Below are 21,084 nucleotides of genomic sequence, written 5' to 3' on the forward strand. Positions count from 1 at the left end.
CTAAATTGCATTGAAAAGAAAGAAAATAGTGAATGTGTTACAAAGTATGAGGTGTTGGGAGAAAACTTAAATATTTAATTTCTAAAGCAATCCCCCCAAATTATACCAGCCTCTGATTTTGGCAGCAAAATAATGAAAGCCATAATCAATAACAGCTCTTCATGAGCAAGGTTTTTAAAACATAATGTTTAAGAACGTGTTTTAAAAGAAGAGCATAGGGACTTCCCTGGCTGTTCCATGGTTAACATTTCACCTTCCAATGCAGGGGGTGCGGGTTGGGGAGCTAAAATCCCACATGCCTCATGGCCAAAAAAAGCCACATAAAACAGAAGTAATACTGTAACACATTCAATAAGACTTTAAAAATGGTCCACACACACAGAAAAAAATCTTTAGCAAAAATAGCATAAAACAAGACTCTTACTCTTTGTAAACTCCCGCTTGTGATCTTAAGACTTCGAAGTTCCTCAGGGAGATAATAACATGCACACTGTGGTTCTGGCTCTGGTCAAGCTGCTGATCATCTTCCTAATCACATCCCCCTGCCCTCTGACCAGGAACAGAAAAGGCACTTGGAAAAGGAACATGAGCCCCACATTCATGCCATCTAAACTCAGGGCTAAAGGGCCACCAATCTAGGCCCCATTAGCTTTTGTCCCAAAAGAGGTTTTTCCTGGATCCCATTTCAGTCTTTAAGAGGCAAACCCAGAACTGACAGGAAACAGCTTAAGGCCTCATTGGAAATGAGGGAAGCAAGTGGAATTGACTGGCTTCTGTTGGAGAAGGCCTTCCATCTTATGACATCCACACAAATGCACTCTATTTAATACTGAGCTGTTCTTGACAATACTTGCCTTGTGCTCCTTCTCCAGCCTGGCATGAGAAACACTTCCTTCTGTAGAGCAGACAGATGCAGGAAGTGCGAGTCAATTAACTATTGTTTGCTCTTTCTGCATGGTAAGGAAAAGAAACTTCTTTCTCCTTCCTTTCACTTCCCCCACCCCTTAATTTTTACTTAGCCTGGTTTGCCGTTAGAGATTTTAATGTCTTCAGTCGTGGGGGTTTCGGGGTTGCCCAATTCCGCTTTTCGTCTCCTTCTGCCCTCGCCTGCTGCTAGGTGTTCACTCGCAAGCTGGAGGAAGTGGGGCGGGTTTTGTTTCTCATCTCCCTCACCCAGAAGATCCCCACAGCCCACAAGCAGTCCCACGTCTCCATGCTCCAGGAAGACCTCCTCCGACTGCCCTCATTCCCTCGAAGTGCTATTGATGCAGAGTTTTCACTCTTCAGTGATCCTCAAGGTATCAAGAAAGAAGCCTTTCCTCTCTTGGGCATCTTCTCATGGCCTAGTTTTGTCCTCAGCTGGAGATCATCTCCATCTTAATCAGTAAACAGTTCTCTAAATCAGTGGCTCTCAGTCTTGAATGGGCAACAGAATCACCTGGAGGACTGGAGGACTTGATAAAACACAGATGGCTGCATCCCACCCTCCAGTCCCCAGTTTCTGATTCAGTAGCTCTGCAATGGGGCTCAGGAACTTGTATTTCTAGCAAGTTCCAAGGCATGGTTGATGCTGCCATTTCAAGGACTAAACTCTGAGACCACTGCTCTGAGCTAATCATAAGCAATTGAAGAAAGTAGTAGGGTGTTGTTAGGGAGTACTTGACTAAGTGAAGGACAAGTATTTCTGTGAAGTTCAGTCAGTCAGTCAGGCAATTCAGTCGCTCAGTGGTGTCTGACTCTGTGCGATCCCATAGACGGCAGCCCACCAGGCTCCCCTGTCCCTAGGATTCTCCAGGCACGAACACTGGAATGTGTTGCCATTTCCTTCACTAATGCATGAAAGTGAAAAGTGAAAGTGAAGTCGCTCAGTCGTGTTCGACTTAGCGACCCCATGGACTGTAGCCTGCCAGGCTCCTCCGTCCATGGGATTTTCCAGGCAAGAGTACTGGAGTGGGGTGCCATTGCCTTCTCTATCTGTGAAGTTCAAGAGGAGGCAAAATGAATCTACAGTGAAAGAAATCAGAGCAGTAGTTCCCTATTCAGGCGGGGGCTGGGGGGGGAGGGGGTTGGGGGGCATGGTGCAGAGGGTGGGGAGAATGGATTTCCCAGAAAGGGATTTGAAGGAATTTTCTCAGATGATAAAAATGGTTCATATATTGATTGGAATGTTGGTTACAAGTGGGTATTTTTGTCAAAATTCATTGAATTCTACATTTAACGATCTGTGTATTTTACTCTATGTAAATTACCTGAATTGAAAGAGAAAAATGGAGAGAGAAAGGGAGAGTGAGACAGAGAAATAGAAAAAGGTACATTTTGAAACCACATTCAGTTATTCATTTGTGACAATTTACTTAAATCAGCATCTTTGTGCTGTGTCTTCATCCAGATGCTCAGAGTGATGGTACATGAGCTGTAGTCCAACCAGGAGTTAAAAGACCAAGAACTAGTCCCAGCCCTGCCATTTTCTTTCTGAAATAATTTTTTCCTTAAAGCCACAGCTTATGCAACAGCAACACACCACACTTGCCGGCCCTGTCTTGCCCACAGAGTTGAATCAAAGGGGTGACAGAAAAGTCCTTGGAAGACTCGAAAGTGTTACCGAAACGCAGGCAACATTGTGCATGTCAGCAGTAGGTCTTCACATCCCCGAGTTGGAAACAGCAGGGCCCTAGGTTGGACTGCCCTCCATGCTGACATGGGGATTGGCGTGGGACTAAACCTGCCTCTGTGTCTTCATGTCTCACAGCTGGAAAGGAACTCTTTGGCCTTGACACTCTTCAGAAAAGCTTGTGGATCCAGCTCCTGGAGGAGATGTTCCTGGGCATGCCTAGTGAGTTCCCCTGGGGAGATGAAATCATGCTTTTCCTCAACGTCTTTAATGGGGCTCTGATCCTGCACCCAGAAGACAGTGCCCTGCTCAGGCAGTACGCGGCCACCGTCATCAACAGTGCCGTGCACTTCAACCACCTCTTCTCCCTCAGTGGCTACCAGTGGATTCTGCCCACCATGCTGCAGGTACGTGGGCCTCCTCCCCTGCCCATTCAGAAGGTCAACAAGGTCCATGCTGAGACTTTAGCTGATCGAATTATCTGTTTTCATGACCTGAGAAGGCACCAAATGAAACCCCCACAAAGATTTACCGAAGGTCACAGTATTCCATTCTATCCTGAAATTTCCCAGATCTGAGCCACAGTTCCCCGTTTCTTCTGGGCCAGTGGTTTTCAAAGTGAAATCTCTGGACCAGCGGCATCAGCATCACTTGGGAATTAGTTCCAAACGCACATTCTTGGGCCCCATCCTAGACCTACTTCATCAGAAACCCTGGAGTCACAGCCCAGGAATCTGTGTTTTTACAAAGCCTCTGGGTGGTTCTGACGCCCTCAGAAGTTTGAGAACCATTATTCAAATGTGAGGCAAGTGTTCAATTGCTGTTTCTCCCAAGAGATTTTGCAACCTCTCTCTGGAAAGAGATTTTCAAAATTGCTGTTAAATTTGGTATAATGAGGTGGTTGGAGGAGATGAATGTAGCAGGAACAGTTTGCCCTTAATCATGTCTAACGTGTATGTGGCCCCATTGAGGGGTACTGAATAAAGTTCAGAAAGGGCCTGGGGGCTCATCCTAGTTCTCTGTTTTTATGGAAATTTTAGTAAATCATGGAAGAAGTAATACATGCTTATGTAAAGTGGAGTTTGCTCAACCTACAGAGGCAAGAAATTGACTTTTAATATCATTAGGGCTCTCTGTCCTCTTTTTAAATAGTTGGAATTTTATCTATTTTCCATTATTATAGCTTCTTAAATAATTATCAAAAACAATAAATGTTCATTATAAAATTCAAAAGAAGAAAGTTTAGATAAGAAAATAAAGATCATCTATAACCCTCCTTCCTAGATAATCATTGTTTGCACATCTTGAAAATTCTGGTGGTCTCTCTCCTACTTTTTTTAAAACAGAAGTTGGAGCATACCATATGTTCAAGTTTTTGCCTACCTTTTTTTTAATGTGACACTAAGAATGTTGTGGGCATTTTCCCTGTAGCTACATTTAGCACTATATAGCATCTTTTAAAAAATAGTTGCATAGTACTCAGTTGTATGCATATAAATAATTCACTTAATCCCAATTTATGAATAATTTAGGTTTCAAATTTTCTACTATTTTAATGCCTTAATGCCTTGCAGCAGGCATTCCTGTATATACATCTTTGTATATTTGTTTAATTGTTTTCTTATGACAAATCACTAGTCATAAACTTCCTGGGGAAATAGTATATTTTATTTTTTGCATTTTTATGTATATTTCTAGATTTCTTTCAAAAAGGTATATACCACTTTATCCTCCCCGCTATCAGTTTATGAAATTAGTCATTTCCCTCCATGCTTCCCATGGCTATGAGCTTGTAAAGCAAACACAACTCTAGTAAGCTGTTAAGGCCTTTTCTGAATATGTGCTGTTTTCGCACAGGTGTACTCTGACTATGAAAGCAATCCTCAGTTGCGTCAAGCCATTGAATTTGCCTGCCACCAGTTCTACATTCTACACCGCAAGCCCTTTGTGCTCCAGCTGTTTGCGAGTGTGGCCCCTCTCCTGGAGTTTCCTGTGAGTAAACTCTGTGGAAGTAAATAAAGGACCAACCCAATGAGAAAAACCAAGTTTGTTTATTCAGAACTCACTATAGCAGTGGATTCCTGGGATGGTTATTACAGGTTGTGGATCAGAATTCTGTTTTTATGTATGGCCATTGTCCATTTCTGTTCTGTCCATTTATGGATCTCTGCCACACCCCACAGTAGAATTTGAGCTCCATTAAAGTGAGATCTTGATCTGATTTTTGTTTGCCTTTGCTTGATTTTAGTTGTTGTTTTGTTTGGTCATTGTCCATTTCTGTTATCAGGCTCTCAGCTCTATTCTTCAACCTATGGAATGCAAATACCCTAAATCATTTCTCTTTCAATAAGAAATTTGTCTGTCTTCAGCATTTCTCTTCAAGCCTCATTTCAGCCCCTAGGATGTAAATAGACCAATTCTCTAGTTTTTTTTTAATTAATAAAAGAATGGAAAATAGAAAATGATAAAAGGAAAAGATTCTCGAACTTATGGTTTCCTGGGGGGAAGGGACAGTTATGGAGTTTAGGATGGATGTGTACACATTGCTACATTAAAAATGGATAACCAACAAGGTCCTACTGTACAGCAAAAGGAACTCTGCTCAGTGTTATGTGGCAGCCTGGATGGGAGGGAAGCTTGGGAGGAGAATGGATACGTGAATATGTATGGCTGAGTCCCTTGTGCTATCCACCTAAAACTATCACAGCATTGCTAATCAGCTATACTCCAATAAAAAAGTTTAAAAAAAAAAAGGAAGAGTTCCTGATTCTCATTTCTATCACTGTTCAGCACTTACCCTGTTTCATTTTTATTTTTATGCAGAGTATTTATACTGTATCATGTATAATACCTGTATTTATTTCACTAATATGTATCTCCGCTACACCCCACAGTAGAATTTGAGCCCCAATAAAGTGAGATCTTAATCTGATTTTTGTTTGCCTTTGCTTGATTTTAGTTGTTGTTTTGTTTGTATGGTTTTTGCTTTTGTTTCTGTTTTGCTATAACCTCAGTGCACAGAATGATGCCTGACACACAGTAGGAATTTAATGAGGATCTGTTGTTTTTAATGAATGAATCAAAGCCATTTTACAGAGACAGCAAGTATCTCTTCTGGAGATATTTCAATAGATTATCAAATAGGAACCACAAAATTCCCAGGGTTTTCAAAATAAGCTTCTGTTTCTCAAACATATTTGATTTCATTATGGAAATTTGGGGGGGAATGCTGAGTCCAACTATCAAAGACCAGAGGAAACACTGGCATAAACTATTCTGGCAGTTCACATTTCTGTATTTTCAAGAGTTTCCATAAAGATCTCTTTTGTACCGGATTAGCTTTTCCTTTTGATGCTTTTGAACTGTGGTGTTGGAGAAGACTCTTGAGACTTCCTTGGATTGCAAGGAGATCCAACCAGTCCTTACTAAAGGAAATCAACCCTGAATATTCATTGGAAGAACTGATGCTGAAGCTGAAAATCCAATACTTTGGCCACCTGAATCAAAGAATTGACTCATTTGAAAAGACTCTGATGCTGGGAAAGATTGAAGGCAGGAGGAGAAGGGGATGACAGAGAATGAGATAGTTGGATGGCATCACCAACTCAATGGACATGAATTTGAGTAAACTCCAGGAGTTGGTGAAGGACAGGGAGGCCTGGCATGCTGCAGTCTATGGGATCACAAAGAGTCAGACATGACTGAGTGACTGAGCAACAAGCATTTAATAGATTCTTTAAAATTAGGCATTCCATTCCAAAATCATACAGTAGCACGGTTGGATGCAGAATTACGTAAACTGAATACCACCTAGATAATTGTTATCAGTGGCAGTGTTTTGAAACTTGAATTCCTGATCAAACCATATTAATACTGAGGTAGGAATTAATAAACTAAAATAGCTCTTCTTTAAATTGAAGTATAGCTGATTTACATGTTAATTTCTGTTGTATAGCAGAGTGATTCAGTTTTACATAAATATGCATTCTTTTTATATTCTTTTCCATTATGATTTATCATAGGATATTGCTTACTGGTGGACACTTAAGTTGTTTCCTTGTTTTGGCTACTGTGAATAGTGATGCTATGAACATATGGGTGCATGCGTCTTTTTGAATTAGAATTTTCTCTGGATATATGCCCAGGACTTGGTTTGCTGGGTCATGTAATAGTCCTATTTTTAGTTTTCTAATGGTATGGACCTAACGGAAGCAGAAGATATTAAGAAGAGGTGGCAAGAATACACAGAACTGTACAAAAAATATCTTCATGACCCTGATAATCACAATGGTGTGATCACTGACCTAGAGCCAGACATCCTGGAATGTGAAGTCAAGTGGGCCTTAGGAAGCATCACTATGAACAAAGCTAGTGGAGGTGATGGAATTCCAATTGAGCTATCTCAAATTCTGAAAGATGATGCTGTGAAAGTGCTGCACTCAATATGCCAGCAAATTTGGAAAACTCAGCAGTGGTCACAGGACTGGAAAAGGTCAGTTTTCATTCCAATCCCAAAGAAAGGCAATGCCAAAGAATGCTCAAACTACCGCACAACTGTACTCATCTCACACACTAGTAAAGAAATGCTCAAAATTCTCCAAGCCAGGCTTCAGCAATACGTGAACCGTGAACTTCCAAATGTTCAAGCTGGTTTTAGAAAAGGCAGAGGAACCAGAGATCAAATTGCCACCATCTGCTGGATCATCGAAAAAGCAAGAGAGTTCCAGAAAAATATCTATTTCTGCTTTATTGACTATGCCAAAGCCTTTGACTGTGTGGATCACAATAAACTGTGGAAAATTCTTTAAGACATGGGAATACCAGACCACCTAACCTGCCTCTTGAGAAACCTGTATTCAGGTCAGGAAGCAACAGTTAGAACTGGACATGGAACAACAGACTGGTTCCAAATAGGAAAAGGAGTACGTCAAGGCTGCATATTGTCACCCTGCTTATTTAACTTCTATGCAGAGTACATCATGAGAAACTCTGGGCTGGAAGAAGCACAGGCTGGAATCAAGATTGCCGGGAGAAATATCAATAACCTCAGATATGCGGATGACACCACCCTTATGGCAGAAAGTGAAGAGGAACTAAAAAGCCTCTTGATGAAAGTGAAAGAGGAGAGTGACAAAGTTGGCTTAAAGCTCAACATTCAGAAAACGAAGATCATGGCATCTGGTCCCATCACTTCATGGAAAATAGATGGGGAAACAGTGTCAGACTGTATTTTTTTGGGCTCCAAAATCATTGCAGATGGTGATTGCAGCCATGAAATTAAAAGACACTTACTCCTTGGAAGGAAAGTTATGACCAACCTAGATAGCATATTGAAAAGCAGAGACATTACTTTGCCAACAAAGGTCCATCTAGTCAACGCTATGGTTTTTCCAGTAGTCAGGTATGGATTTGAGAGTTGGACTGTGAAGAAGGCTGAGCGCCGAAGAATTGATGCTTTTGAACTGTGGTGTTGGAGAAGACTCTTGAGAGTCCCTTGGACTGCAAGGAGATCCAACCAGTCCATTCTGAAAGAGATCAGCCCTGGGATTTCTTTGGAAGGAATGATGCTAAAGCTGAAACTCCAGTACTTTGGCCACCTCATGCGAAGAGTTGACTCATTGGAAAAGATTCTGATGCTGGGAGGAATTGGGGGCAGGAGGAAAGGGGGCAACAGAGGATGAGATGGCTGGATGGCATCACTGACTCAATGTACATGAGTTTGAGTGAACTCTGGGTGTTGGTGATGGACAGGGAGGCCTGGCATGCTTCGATTCATGGGGTCGCAAAGAGTTGGACACGACTGAGTGACTGAACTGAACTGAACTGAACTGAACTGAAGGAACTTCCATACTCTCTTCCCTAGTGGCTGCACCAACTTACATTCCCACTGGTAATGTGTAAGGGTTCCCTTTTCTCCACACCCTCTCCAGCATTTGTTATTTGTAGACTTTTCAGTGATGGCCCATGACTTTTCTTTACACAGGATGCTGCCAATACTGGATCCAGCAAAGGTGTGTCAGCTCAGTGCCTGTTTGACTTGCTGCAGTCCCTGGAGGGAGAGACCACTGACATCCTGGACATCTTAGAGCTGGTCAAAGCTGAGAAGCCTCTTAAATCATTGGGTAAAAGGAAAATTTGCCTTGACATTCTTTTTCTCCTTGTAATATTTTTAGTGACTTTATACTGAATATTTTGAACTAAATGAAAACAGCAACATAAGTGGGGCTTAGTATCAGTTAAATGAATACATTTTCCTATGCCCTGTTTCTTAAATTTCTTATAATTCTTAAAGTGTTAAGGATTCTCTACCATGAAAACTGGGAGAAATACCAACAACCTCAGATATACAGATAACATATGGCAGAAAGTTAAGAACTAAAGAGCCTGTTGATGAAGGTGAAAGAGGATAGTGCAAAAGCTGGCTTGAAACTCAACATTAAAAAAACCTAAGAACATGGCATCCAGTCCCATCACTTCATGGCAAATAGAAGGGTAAAAAGTGAAAACAGTGATAGATTTTGTCTTCTTGGGCTCCAGAATCATTGCAGATGGTGATTGCAGCCATGAAATTAAAAGACACATGGTCCTTGGAAGGAAAACTATGACAAACCTAGACAGTGTATTAAAAAGCACAGACATTACTTTGCCAACAAAGGTCCATATAGTCAAAGCTATGATTTTTCCAGTAGTCATGTATGAATGTGAGAGTTGGACCATAAAGAAGGCTGAACACCAAAGAATTGATGCTTTTGGACTGTGGTGTTGGAGAAGAGTCTTGAGAGTCCCTTGGACTGCAAGGAGATCCAACCAGTCCATTCTAAAGGAAATCAGTCTTGAATATTCATTGGAAGGACTGATGCTGAAGCTGAAACTCCAATATTTTGGCCACCTGATGTGAAGAACTGACTGATTTGAAAAGACTCTGATGCTGGGAAAGATTGAGGGCAGGAAAAGAAGGGGGACGACAGCAGATGAAATGGTTGAATGGCATCACCAACTCAATGGACATGAGTTTGAGCAAACTCCCGGAGCTGGTGATGGACAGGGAAGCCTGCTGTTCTATTAGATGAGAGTTTTTTAATTACCAAAAAAAACACTTTTATTTGTCCTATGATTATTCAAAAACAGAATAAAATTTTTAGTCCCCTAAGATGAGGAAATTGAGTGTTCACAGTTTAGGAATAAAGTCTATTTAAAAAAAATACCTACAAAATATCACTAGAAAGAAAATGTTAGGAGTGATAAGCTCCTCTTTATCCCTGGCAGAATCCACTCTGATTGTGTGCCTTGACCTCTGTCCCTTTAGATTTCTGCTATGGAAACGAAGACCTGACTTTCTCTATAAGTGAAGCCATTAAGCTGTGTGTTACAGTGGTGGCATATGCTCCTGAGTCATTCAGAAGGTAACTGCACGCTTTAATCTGTGCCTTGTAATAAGTAAATATGGCAAGGGAAATAAAGCTGAGTGAATACAAAGGTTATGTTTGTTAATACTAGCATGTAACATTCTGGCAAGTCCATTTGCAAAACTAAATGTAGGAAACTTGTCATAGCAGAGGTTATGAAAAATACAGTAAATTTTCATCAATTTGAAATCCTCTAATTTAGAATTTATGCATCAGCTAAGATGTTTAGGAAATATTATCTTCACGTGTAATTGAAATTTGATTTGCTATTAATTTCTCAATAGACATTTAATCTATTTAAGAAAACTCCTTTTAGGGAAAAATAAGGACTCTGTCACACAAAGAGCAGGAAGATAAATCATGCCTATCATTTTCCAAGAGCAGGGAGCCCAGAGGCCTCACATGGAGAGTGTTATTCCGATTCTAGGATGTTGCCTCTGATATATACATATACATATATATATATATATATGTTTGTGTGTATAAATGATATGTGAAGTGAAAGTCAGTCTCATCTCTCTATTAAAATAGGTCTTCTAAAGGCAGAGATAATAATTCAAATGAATTGTGGATAGTTCCCTTTTAATATACATGCTTAAAAATAATTAAGTTGCATTTTTTCAAAATGTTCCATTATTCTGACTTAACCAACTCTTTGGCCTTTCCTCCTCCTCCTCCTCAATTATGTAACATTAGGAAACCTCTTCTTTTTAATTTCTCAATGAGGTAGTCAATAATTTTTATTTGATATGTAGACTTTTCCCGAGCTTGTGTGGAGTGGTGTACTGGTGAACATTTCATGACTAGATCTCTGTAGCTTTGCCAGTTTACCAATGTGTAGTAATTGCTAAATACAAAGTACCAGAATGGTATCACTGAACATGGTATTGGAAAGAAAGGCATACGGTAGGCTTTCCTTTCTTTTTTTTTGGCGGGGGGCGGGCCCTGCCCTGTGGTATGTGGGATCTTAGTTCCCTGACCAGGGATCAAACCCTTGCCCTCTGGCAGTGCTGGGCTGCCAGGGAAGTCCCAGTAGGCTTTCTTGACTGGTTATTTAGCCTTTCCAACACGTGACTGGCTACCTGTATTTCAAATGATATCTTTTACTCTGTGACTTATAATTTGACTTCCCTAAGTTTGTCTTTTGATTAACAGCACTCTTCATTTTAATATAGTCCAATGTGCCGGGAGCCGGCGAGAGACATTCCGCTCGTGACAAAGGTCATGAGGAAGGAGGCTCGGCATACGCAAAGGTGGGATCGAGCCTCGGGAGTCTCCCCGGATATTCTCGAGTATCTTCCCCCAAAAAACCAGAGTCTGCCTACTTTATTGCTTTGTGCTCTCACCTCTGACTCTACTGGGGGCTGTCCCCTACCACCATCTCGCTCTCTCTGTCAAAGAGTTAACTTACAGCTCCAATTAATAAAGTTCCTGGGCAATTAGGAGTGTTTAAATCCAAACCCCTCAGATGGCTCTCTAACTCGCCTGACAAGTTTACCCGGACTCCTGCAGCTATGCATACGATTGTTTACAGTCTCCCAGCCTCCAGAGGCACGGGAAGCTTAAGATAGTCAAATAGCTTAGAGCCTCTCAGAGAGTTAGAAACTGTCAGAATAAGACTAGTAAAGGATTTCATTGATGAGTCAATGCTTGTTGCCAAGTTTTCACATCCCCTGAATTGTATCCTTGAATATGTATTAATTAATAGTTGGTATATAGAAAAAATAAGTAGTGGCCTTGGTGTTAGTAACTTTAGACCCTTAAGGTAATAAATTCTTTCCTTTATTGTAAACCCATTACACATCCACCCTATAGGAATGCAATTTTATCTTCGGAAGATGGTGCCAAACCTTAAAATAATTACTCTTAGAGAAAATAAGTCTTTGTTGATAAGTCCTTGTCAAGAGTCATAAAATGTTAATAGGCCTTCTGGCCAGAAGATGATGTAAATCACCTAAACCATTTGTATACGATAAATCTGCAGGAAAGAAACCCTGGTTTTTGATAAGAATCAAAGACTGCTGACTTTGCATCCCCTATTATCCTCTATGTGTAACTTAGGGTATATAAGCCCCTGTTGAAAATAAAGCTACGGGCCTTGCTCACCAACGCTTGGTCTCCCCATGTCATTCTTCCCTTTAACTTCCAGCTGAGTCTCCATCTGGAGAGCGGAACCCACCACGCTTACTAATTATGCCTGGGCTTCTAAGACACCCTCGAGAAGGTGTCTAGGGTGAGGCACCTTCCGCTATTCGAGAGGGCGCCTGCGGCCTACCTAAGTGGTGCAAACTTCTTGTCTTGAAGTTTTATTGGTCTCCCGCGTAAACCAAGCTACTCAGCCTCTTTTCTCCACTGAATTTTCCTACTGAGCTATCCTCATTCTATTATTCTTTATATCTCTAATTAGCATATAAATAGTCGCCTAGGCCGTCTCTCCTTCGAATACCCTGGATCAGCTGGGGCTGGTCCCCGGCACCAATGTATCACCTTTTTCCTATGTTTTAGTTCTGTGTCCTCTTATGAAATCTTGGCTAACCCAAGGTTACAAATGTGTCCTCTTACAGGCCAGGTGCTTTATTGCCTTTACATTTACATTTAGGTTAACAAGTCACCTGGAATTAATTTTGGTACGGTGTAAAGTAAGGGTCAAAGTTTATTTTTTCTGTAGAGATATCTAATAGGCAACAGACCCAGCACCATTTATAGAAAAGACTGGACTTTTCCCATCATATTGCAGTGCCATTTTTGTTAAATATCAAATATCTACAGATTTGTTTTGTATTCCTTATTCTATTTCATGTATCTATTTGTCTATCCTTGAACCAATATTATACTGATCTTACTTACGATAAGCTTAATGATAAGCCTGACATCTGGTAATATGTCTTTTTATAGCTGTGAAATTTTCATCTTTAACTATAGGAATGCTATTTGCCTTGAAGTCTGTTTTGTCTAACATTATAGTTATATCAGCATTCTTTTGGTGTTTGCTCTTATTGTCATCTTCAACATTTCTGTATACTTATATTTAACATGTCTCTTAATAGAAATACAGCTGAACTTTTTAATGATTCATTCTAGTAAGCAGGCATTTTTCAGACCTGCATCACAATTACTATTTCAGACATGATTCTTGCTGTAAAAATGCTTAAGCTTTAGGAAGCCAGCCTCCTAAAGAAGAGTTTAATCTTGTCTCAAATTTGTTCCAGCTAGAAAATCACTCTTGGCAAATTACTGAATAAAAGCTTTGTTGATGATTTTGTGAGGTTCATTTCTCTACATCGACTGAATAACTCCACCTATTACCATTCTATCAGGTCGGCCAAAAAGGAAGAGTTTACAGACAAGCCCAAACGAACTTTTTGACCAACTCACTATTATGCTGTCAACCAATTGTATATACGTTAACTCATATCCCTTGGAGTGCAGCTCACCAGGCTCCTCTGTCCATGGAATTGTCTAGGCAAAATACTGGAGTGGGTTGCCATTTCCTACTCCAGGGGATCTTCCCAACCCAGGGATTGAACCTATGTCTCTTATGTCTTCTGCATTGGCAGGTGGATTCTTTACCACTAGTGCCACCTGGGAAACCCATTGGGTGCTTAATTATTTCATTAATTGGTGTTAATCAATATTTCCAATAGCTTTAATTACTCTTGACATGGGTGGAGTGGGAAGGGGACTCAGATTTTTTCATCTCTCTAGAGGCTTCTCTGGAGAAGGCAATGGCACCCCGCTCCAGTACTCTTGCCTGGAGAATCCCATGGGTGGAGGAGCCTGGTAGGCTGCAGTCCATGGGGTCGCTAAGAGTCGGACACGACCAAGCAACTTCACTTTCACTTTTCACTTTCATGCATTGGAGAAGGAAATGGCAACCCACTCCAGTGTCTTGCCTGGAAAATTCCAGGGACGGGGGAGCCTGATGGGCTGCAGTCTATGGGGTCGCACAGAGTCGGACACGACTGAAGTGACTTAGCAGCAGCAGCAGCAGCAGCAGCAGCAGCAGCAGAGGCTTCTCATTTCTCTATGCTCCAAAATATTAAATAGGATGTAAAACGTGATTTGGTTTTCTTTCTGTTGATTGAAGTCTTCAGATGCTGATGGTCTTGGAAGCTTTAGTGCCATGTTACCTACAAAAGCTGAAGAGGCAGACATCACAGGTGGAGACGGTACCTGCTGCCCGAGAGGAGATTGCCGCCATGGCTGCTCTTGCAACCTCCCTGCAGGCCCTTTTGTACAGTGTGGAGGTCCTCACCAGGTAATCCCATTGGCAGAAATGTCCACAGCCATAAACAACATGTATCCACCACAAAGAGGAAGAAAAAAAAAAGTGATGGCTAAAATCTCTAAATCCCAGTTTTTACTCAAACTTGGGAGTTTCCCAGGTGGCTCAATGGTAAAGAATCTGCCTGACAAACAGGAGACTTGGGTTCGATCCCTGGGTTGGGAGGATCCCCTGGAGGAGGAAATGGCAACCCACTCCAGTATTCTTACCTGGGAAATTCCTTGGAAAGAGGAGCCTGGTGGGCTACAGTCCACAGGGTCGCAAAGAGTCAGACACAACTTAGCGACTGAGCATGTACCCAAACTCAGCCCTTTATGGCTAAAACTGCAAACGTTCCCTGAGTTGTTTGGATAAATAGTGCTAAGTACTCTGAATAATAACAATAATGATAATAATAATTAGTAGTAGTATTGTTATTGCTAAACACACATTTGCACATAGCTTGCTGAGCTTCTCTGGCAGTTTTAACCCAGTAGTAAACAAATCTTTCATAAAAGGGCTAATTTAGTGAATGTGAAAATATGATCCACATTTTTATTAGCTCTTATTTTATGCAACATGAAATGTCACCAATTTCAACTAAGTGTTTATATTATTTTCCTATTTGTAAAGAGTTGGGGTTTTCTTCCTATAATGTCAGAAGCTACATAACAGACATAAACTACAAAATTTTATTCTAATGCTTCAGTTGATAGATTCTCCACTGGACAAGACTCATTAGTGCTGAGAGAGGGGACTGAGGGATTTGGGAATGGAAAGGTCAGTTGACACCAGGGTTCACCCTAAGCAGAGTTCCAAGAATTTAGTCCTGTCAAAAGATTCTTGGGTGCAGAAACAGAAGAACTGGGTGACCTGGGGCCCAGGGAAGGGCTGGGCTGATGAGGCCTGGGTGGAGTTTGGGGTAGTAGGGGAGGAGGGATGTCTGTGTACAAAAGATAAGGTGAGTCGGAATGGTAGATGCAGAAAACTACACAGTGACTGGCTTTCCTTTTCCATTTTCATCTACAATTAGCTGGAAGGAGGTGTTCCTCCCCAGGGGTGGAGATGGGGAAGCCTTCTTTCTGCATTGGTGTCTTTGTTCCTCCATCCCATTTAACCATATCATTAGCCTAAAATTCTGTGGTTTACTCTCATCAAAGGTACCAACTTCTTCAGCCCCATCTCACTCAGTCAGTGGGAGGACTCGCTGAAATCTCTCAGTCACTTCCAACAGCAAGTGAGAGGGGGCGTGAGGTTGTCATTCATTAAGTTCAATTCATATTTAGTTCCCAATCTTGCACTACATTGCCAGCCTAGAGAAGAACATAGCCCAAAGTTTTGGGTAGACTATCTGTTGAAATGCCCACATGTATCTAAACTGAGGAAATGGGAAGCTATGAAACAGGGACCTCATTGCCTCATTGCGTGACAAATTGCCTCATCCCATGAGAAACGGTCCCCAGTGCTTTGATGATGGTTTTTTGAAAGTCCAAGGAGAAAGAACATCCCAAGGAAAAATACATGACTTACACTCTTCCTTCTGCACCTACCTGGGTATGTCATGAGCACCTTCCTGAGACTAGAGGAAAGAGCAGTCAATTTCTCCAAGTGCCACTTGATTCTTGCTCTTCATAATACCCAATGATGTTTTCTATTCCTTTTTATAAGGATAAGTCGATTAACTTATCCAAAATTGACTTAACCAAAATTCCACAAAGAATTATGGATGGAGGTCTGATATTTAAAATTCCATGGTCTTAAATATTCCAGTGTACTTAATATTCTTTTGATGGAGTGGACGACTAGCCTCACTGGTTGGTTATAATTATTCACAACTAAACTGGCCTCATTGTTTTTACAGAAAGCAAATATTTAATAAGAAGGATACCATTTCACTTTCACAGTCTTAATTTATATAGCTCATGAAATAAACAACAGTTCTATAGATAGTAACACATAAACAAGTGTATTACAAGTGTATCAGTGTTAGTTTTCCATTGTTGCAAAACATGTTACCACGAACTCAGAGGCTTAAGACAGATAATATCACATGGCATGGTTCTCTAGGTCAGAAACCTGGGGCAAGCTCAACTGATTATTCTGCTTAGGGTCTCCCAAGGCCAAAATCAAGATGTCAGTTAGTCTGACCTCTTATTGGAAGGTTCTGGGGGAAAATCCATTTCTAAGCTCATTAAGGTTTTTGGCAGAATCCAGCACCAGGCAGCTTTGGGTTGGAGGTCCGTTTTCCTTTCTGACTTCAGCCAGGGGCCACTCTCTGCTTAGAAGACACTGATTTCCCTTCTCACCTAGAACCTCCAATCCTCCAGCTGACAATGATGCCCTTGAGTCCTTCTTAGGCTTCAAATATCTCTGCCCCTAGCAAGAGAAAAATTTCTGCCTTTTAAGTACTGGCATGTGACTCAGTGTAACAAATCTGCCTGCCATGCTGGAGACACAGGAAACACAGGTTCAGTTCCTGAGTTAGGAAGATCCCTTGGAGGAGAACATGGCAACCCACACTAGTATTTTTGCCTGGAGGATCCCATGGACAGAGGAGCTTGGCGGGCTATAATCCATGGGGTTGTAAAGAGTTGGACACGACTAAGCACGCACAGTAAGATTAGGTCTACACAGATCATCCCCCTCTTGCCATATGATAACCATGAGAGTAACACCAGGGCAGGACGAAAGTCTTGGGGCCAGCTTTAAATTCTGCCCACTATAGCAAAGGCACAGAAAGAGACAGTCTGGTGTTATCATTAAAGGTTCAGTCGCCAACCACAACCAGGATATAGAAATTGAGCATAATAAAAGCAAACCTTAAATAGTTCATATAAGCAATTGCTTTAAAAAGCCTTATCTTCCCTTCCATGTCACAAATGACACAAAGGCAGTTAACGTAATACTCAGAGAAGATGTAAAATGAGATGATTCTTATCTATTTCTTAGCATCAAAATTACTGACTTAAATAGATATTCATTTACTCATGTCCCTGGGTAGTCTTAGGTGTAATTTTCACTAGAAAGGTTCTTTCCTTCTCTGATAGTTTTGCAGAAAAATCAAGTGGTTGATTATGGAGTAGGTAGCCTAAATGATACGTGCATCCTTTTTTTTTTTTTCCTTACTGTCTAGAATGGCTAACTTCCTGGTACCTGTAGATTTGAAAAGTGAATTCTTAACTTTCACTTTATCAAAACAGACTTAGAAGTCTGATTTCATAAATGTCTGGCTTGGAGTCCTAGTTCATTACTCAGGACCAAGAAACAAAAGACCTTAAATCTCACTGATAGACCTTTGGGAATCGGTATTCCCATTTAAGTGCCTCCCAGAACAAAGACAGTACCCGAGTGTGACAGAAAAGCCCAAAGTCTTTCTAAGACTCTAACACTGACTTAAAACTTGTATGAGCTGCAATAACCTGAGGATTTCATAAGTGTCTCCACTTGTGTTGTTTGTTACTGTCATTGTTGCAGGCCCATGACGGCCCCCCAGATGAGCAGGTGTGACCAAGGTCATAAAGGGGCCACCACAGCCAACCACACCATGTCCTCTGGGGTGAATACCAGGTAATTCCCTGGCCCTATGCTTCTGTGGTCTCAGTTTCATACAACCTGAATCTCAGCCACTGGGAATGAAAAGAATCCTGAAACTAGTCAATACTGAGGGAGACATTCTCCAAAGAAAAGAAGGTGAGAGTTTAGAGTTCCGTGAAAATACTGAGGCCATTTTTAAAAAGTGTCACCTTCATAAATGAAGAGAAATAAGACATCTTTAAAAAATGGCGTTCCTTTGTTTGTGTGAACATGCAAGATGTTCTCTGCCTCCTGGGTGGTCTTTGAAGGATTCCACTGCTGTTTCATTTGCCTTTTTGTTGGACACAGATGAAACAATAATAACCAAGAGGTGGTTGCTCATTCCAGGGCAGTTGTGCAGAGTCAACTTTCTTTCATGTGGACAGATTTTCAGCAGACCTTTCATCCAAACTTTGACTTAGGTCCCTACATGATGCTTTCATGGTTGTTGACTTAATCATCTTCCTTGTTTTAGTGTAACTCAAGATACTGGCTGGACTAGTTAATACTTTACCTGCTTCATTCTGCATAGGTTAACCTCTAAATACCCTGAGACAGAAAGAAATGTTCAATTAGCTTCTTCCTTCAAGGAAGAATTTAAGACAGGGCAAATCTAAAATCAGCTTGAGAGAAAGTTCTCTTTTCCCAGTGTGGAATAGTTAGCACAATAATCATAAGGAAAAATGAAATAATTTTCTAGTCTCTCTGAAGCACATTTTAAAGTGTGGATCATTATTTATGTAAATTCCCTGCTCATCATATATTTAGGCTAAAAATGAAATAGATTTCAAACTAGTGTTGAATTGGGTCTCAGTGTCTCACATTAACTAAAAATGATTCTTTGGGTTTCGAGTAATGAGTTTTACTCATTACTCCAGTATCGACCCACTCCAGTATCCTTGCCTGGAGAATCCCCATGGACAGAGGAGCCTGGCAGGCTACAGTCTATGGGGTTGCAAAGAGTCAGACACGACTGAGCGACTAAGCACAGGGATTTCTCTAAGCATACTGAGCTATGTTCAACTAGGTTAGATGCAAGGTACACAGAGAAAGAGGGCTTCTAAAGTCCTATTGCCAATCACTCATAAAAGGAGAAGTCTCTAGAACCGAAAAGAAGTCAGCCATAATTTTCCCTCTAGTCCCCTAAGATATAGCACATGATGTTAAAATTGTAAATAGATTCACCTTACCTTTAAAGTTCAAAAATTTCCCTCATGAGACCGCATTCTGTGAGTTTGGGTGTGTTTTTACAATATTTGTCTTTCTACAAATTATCTGGCAATGGAACAGCTTTCCTGGCAGCTATTATTGCAGTATCTGTGATAGCTGAATGACAGATCAAGATTTTATACTTTAGAATTAGTACATGTGTCGTGGTGAGCTTACCAAAACGTGTAGCTTCAAAGGCTTCTCATGAGGAAAAGTCTTTAAGAGGACCCACCACAGGGCCCCTGTTCTTGCTCCGATAGTGACTCAGACTGTTTTTCTGACTCTCAGGTACCAGGAACAAGGCACCAAACTGCACTTCATCAGGTACAGAAAGACAACCTAACTTTTAAAAAAAAAAGATAAACACCTTTAATATTTTGGAAAGCATCTACCAATTGTTTATTTTTACACAAACATACATAATCACATAATTATATGTGAATAGATTGTCTTCTACTGTACTCTTTTTGAAACCTGCCTTGTTTTATTCAACACTATGTCACACCCATCTTTCAAGCCAGTAAATGTAGAGCCTTACCTTCATGTGTAATGGTTGGATATGTCTGATTATAAATATACACTCTAATTTGTTAGTCAAGCCTCTACTTGTGGGCTATTTAAGCTGTTTCCAATAGTTTGCAATTATAAGCAACCATGTAATGGCTAGATCCCACTGGGCAATTACTTATTATTTGACTGTCTTCTCCAAATGGCCTCTGGCTTCTCCAGGGCATGGCCTTTGTTCACACTTCTTTCTTTTGAGAGGGAAGTTCTTTCTCATTTGCTTAATAGTTATTATGTCTTTTTAAAATCTTTTCCTACATGATAAAAGTAAAATTCACAACCCATTAAAGCATATCTTTCATCCTAGATTGCCCAATTAAATCAAGAAAAGCCTCACAACACTTCAGGGTAGTGAGTTTTAAACTTTTTTAACCATGAGCCACATTAAGTAATACACTTTTTAAAATCATGAATTAAAACATACTTTGGGGGGTAGAATTGCCTATATATTTTTCCTTTCTAAATTTAATTTATTTTTTATTTCATTTTTACTCTTTTTAAAATTTATTTTAATTGGAGAATATTAATTGTTGTGTTGGTTTCTGCCATACTTCAACATGAATCAGCCATAGGTGTACGTATGTCCCCTCCCTCTTGAGCCTACCTCCCACCTCTCACTCCATCCCAGCCCTCTAGGAAGATAACTCTAATTTTGTGCTATTTAATAATTCTATCATCTTGTGATGATTTGCCTTGTAAGCTGGGTTATGGTTCCATCAGGTTTCATTTCATTCACGCTTGGCATCCTAATTCTGCATAAATCCTCAGGAAGTGACTAATGTAAAGTCACTACAGTTTGGGGTGATAGTCTCTTCTAGAATGATGGACTTTCTTTATTTTTCCAATGTGTTTCTCCTTGGCCCTGCCCTGCTGCTTCATTAACTTGGGTATAATATAAGGCAAGGGTCCCCAACTCTGGGATCTAATGCCTGATGATCTGAGGTGAAGCTGATGTAATAATAATAGAAATAAAGTGCAGAATAAATGCAGTGTGCCTGAATCATACCCAAACCATTCCCTTCCCACCCTGTCTGTGGAAAAATTGCCTTCCATGAAACCGGATCCTGGTGCCAAAAAGTTTGGGGACCACATCATGTTTTTCTTCAACATGATACCCTTCTTTCACAGCTGCCCACTACACACACCTTTCCAGACCCCCAGTTAATAATTTTTATTGCCATACTTTTTAATAATAATTTTATAATTTCCCCAGAGAAAACCTGCACTTACTGGAGGAAGGGCAGGGCCTTCCCAGGGAGGAGCTGGATGAGCGGATCGCTCGGGAGGAGTTCAGGCGGCCTCGGGAGTCTCTGCTGAACATCTGCACAGAGTTCTACAAGCACTGTGGGCCCAGGCTGAAGATCTTGCAAAACCTGGCCGGCGAGCCACGAGTCACTGCCTTGGAGCTGCTGGATGTGAAGTCTCACATGAGGTACCATCCTCCTTTTCTCTCCACA

At 40.9% G+C, this 21,084-nt stretch overlaps 1 protein-coding gene across 15 annotated transcripts in view; it reads left to right on the forward strand.

The window, feature by feature from the left end:
* The window catches only part of UNC80 (unc-80 homolog, NALCN channel complex subunit), a 231,296-nt gene that overhangs the window by 169,762 nt on the left and 40,450 nt on the right, over nt 1-21,084 (forward strand). For 14 of the 15 annotated variants that reach the window (XM_070771381.1, XM_070771414.1, XM_070771428.1 and 11 more), the window contains 8 exons: nt 1,118-1,298; nt 2,750-3,018; nt 4,469-4,603; nt 8,595-8,733; nt 9,918-10,014; nt 14,105-14,275; nt 17,756-17,848; nt 20,841-21,059. In XM_070771381.1, the coding sequence (XP_070627482.1) occupies nt 1,118-1,298; nt 2,750-3,018; nt 4,469-4,603; nt 8,595-8,733; nt 9,918-10,014; nt 14,105-14,275; nt 17,756-17,848; nt 20,841-21,059 (1,304 nt within the window). The remainder of the gene's footprint in view (nt 1-1,117; nt 1,299-2,749; nt 3,019-4,468; nt 4,604-8,594; nt 8,734-9,917; nt 10,015-14,104; nt 14,276-17,755; nt 17,849-20,840; nt 21,060-21,084) is intronic. The other variant, XM_070771426.1, reaches the window with a different exon arrangement.

Source organism: Bos indicus, chromosome 2 (assembly GCF_029378745.1).
Source record: "Bos indicus isolate NIAB-ARS_2022 breed Sahiwal x Tharparkar chromosome 2, NIAB-ARS_B.indTharparkar_mat_pri_1.0, whole genome shotgun sequence".
Classification (NCBI taxonomy): Eukaryota; Metazoa; Chordata; class Mammalia; order Artiodactyla; family Bovidae; genus Bos; species Bos indicus.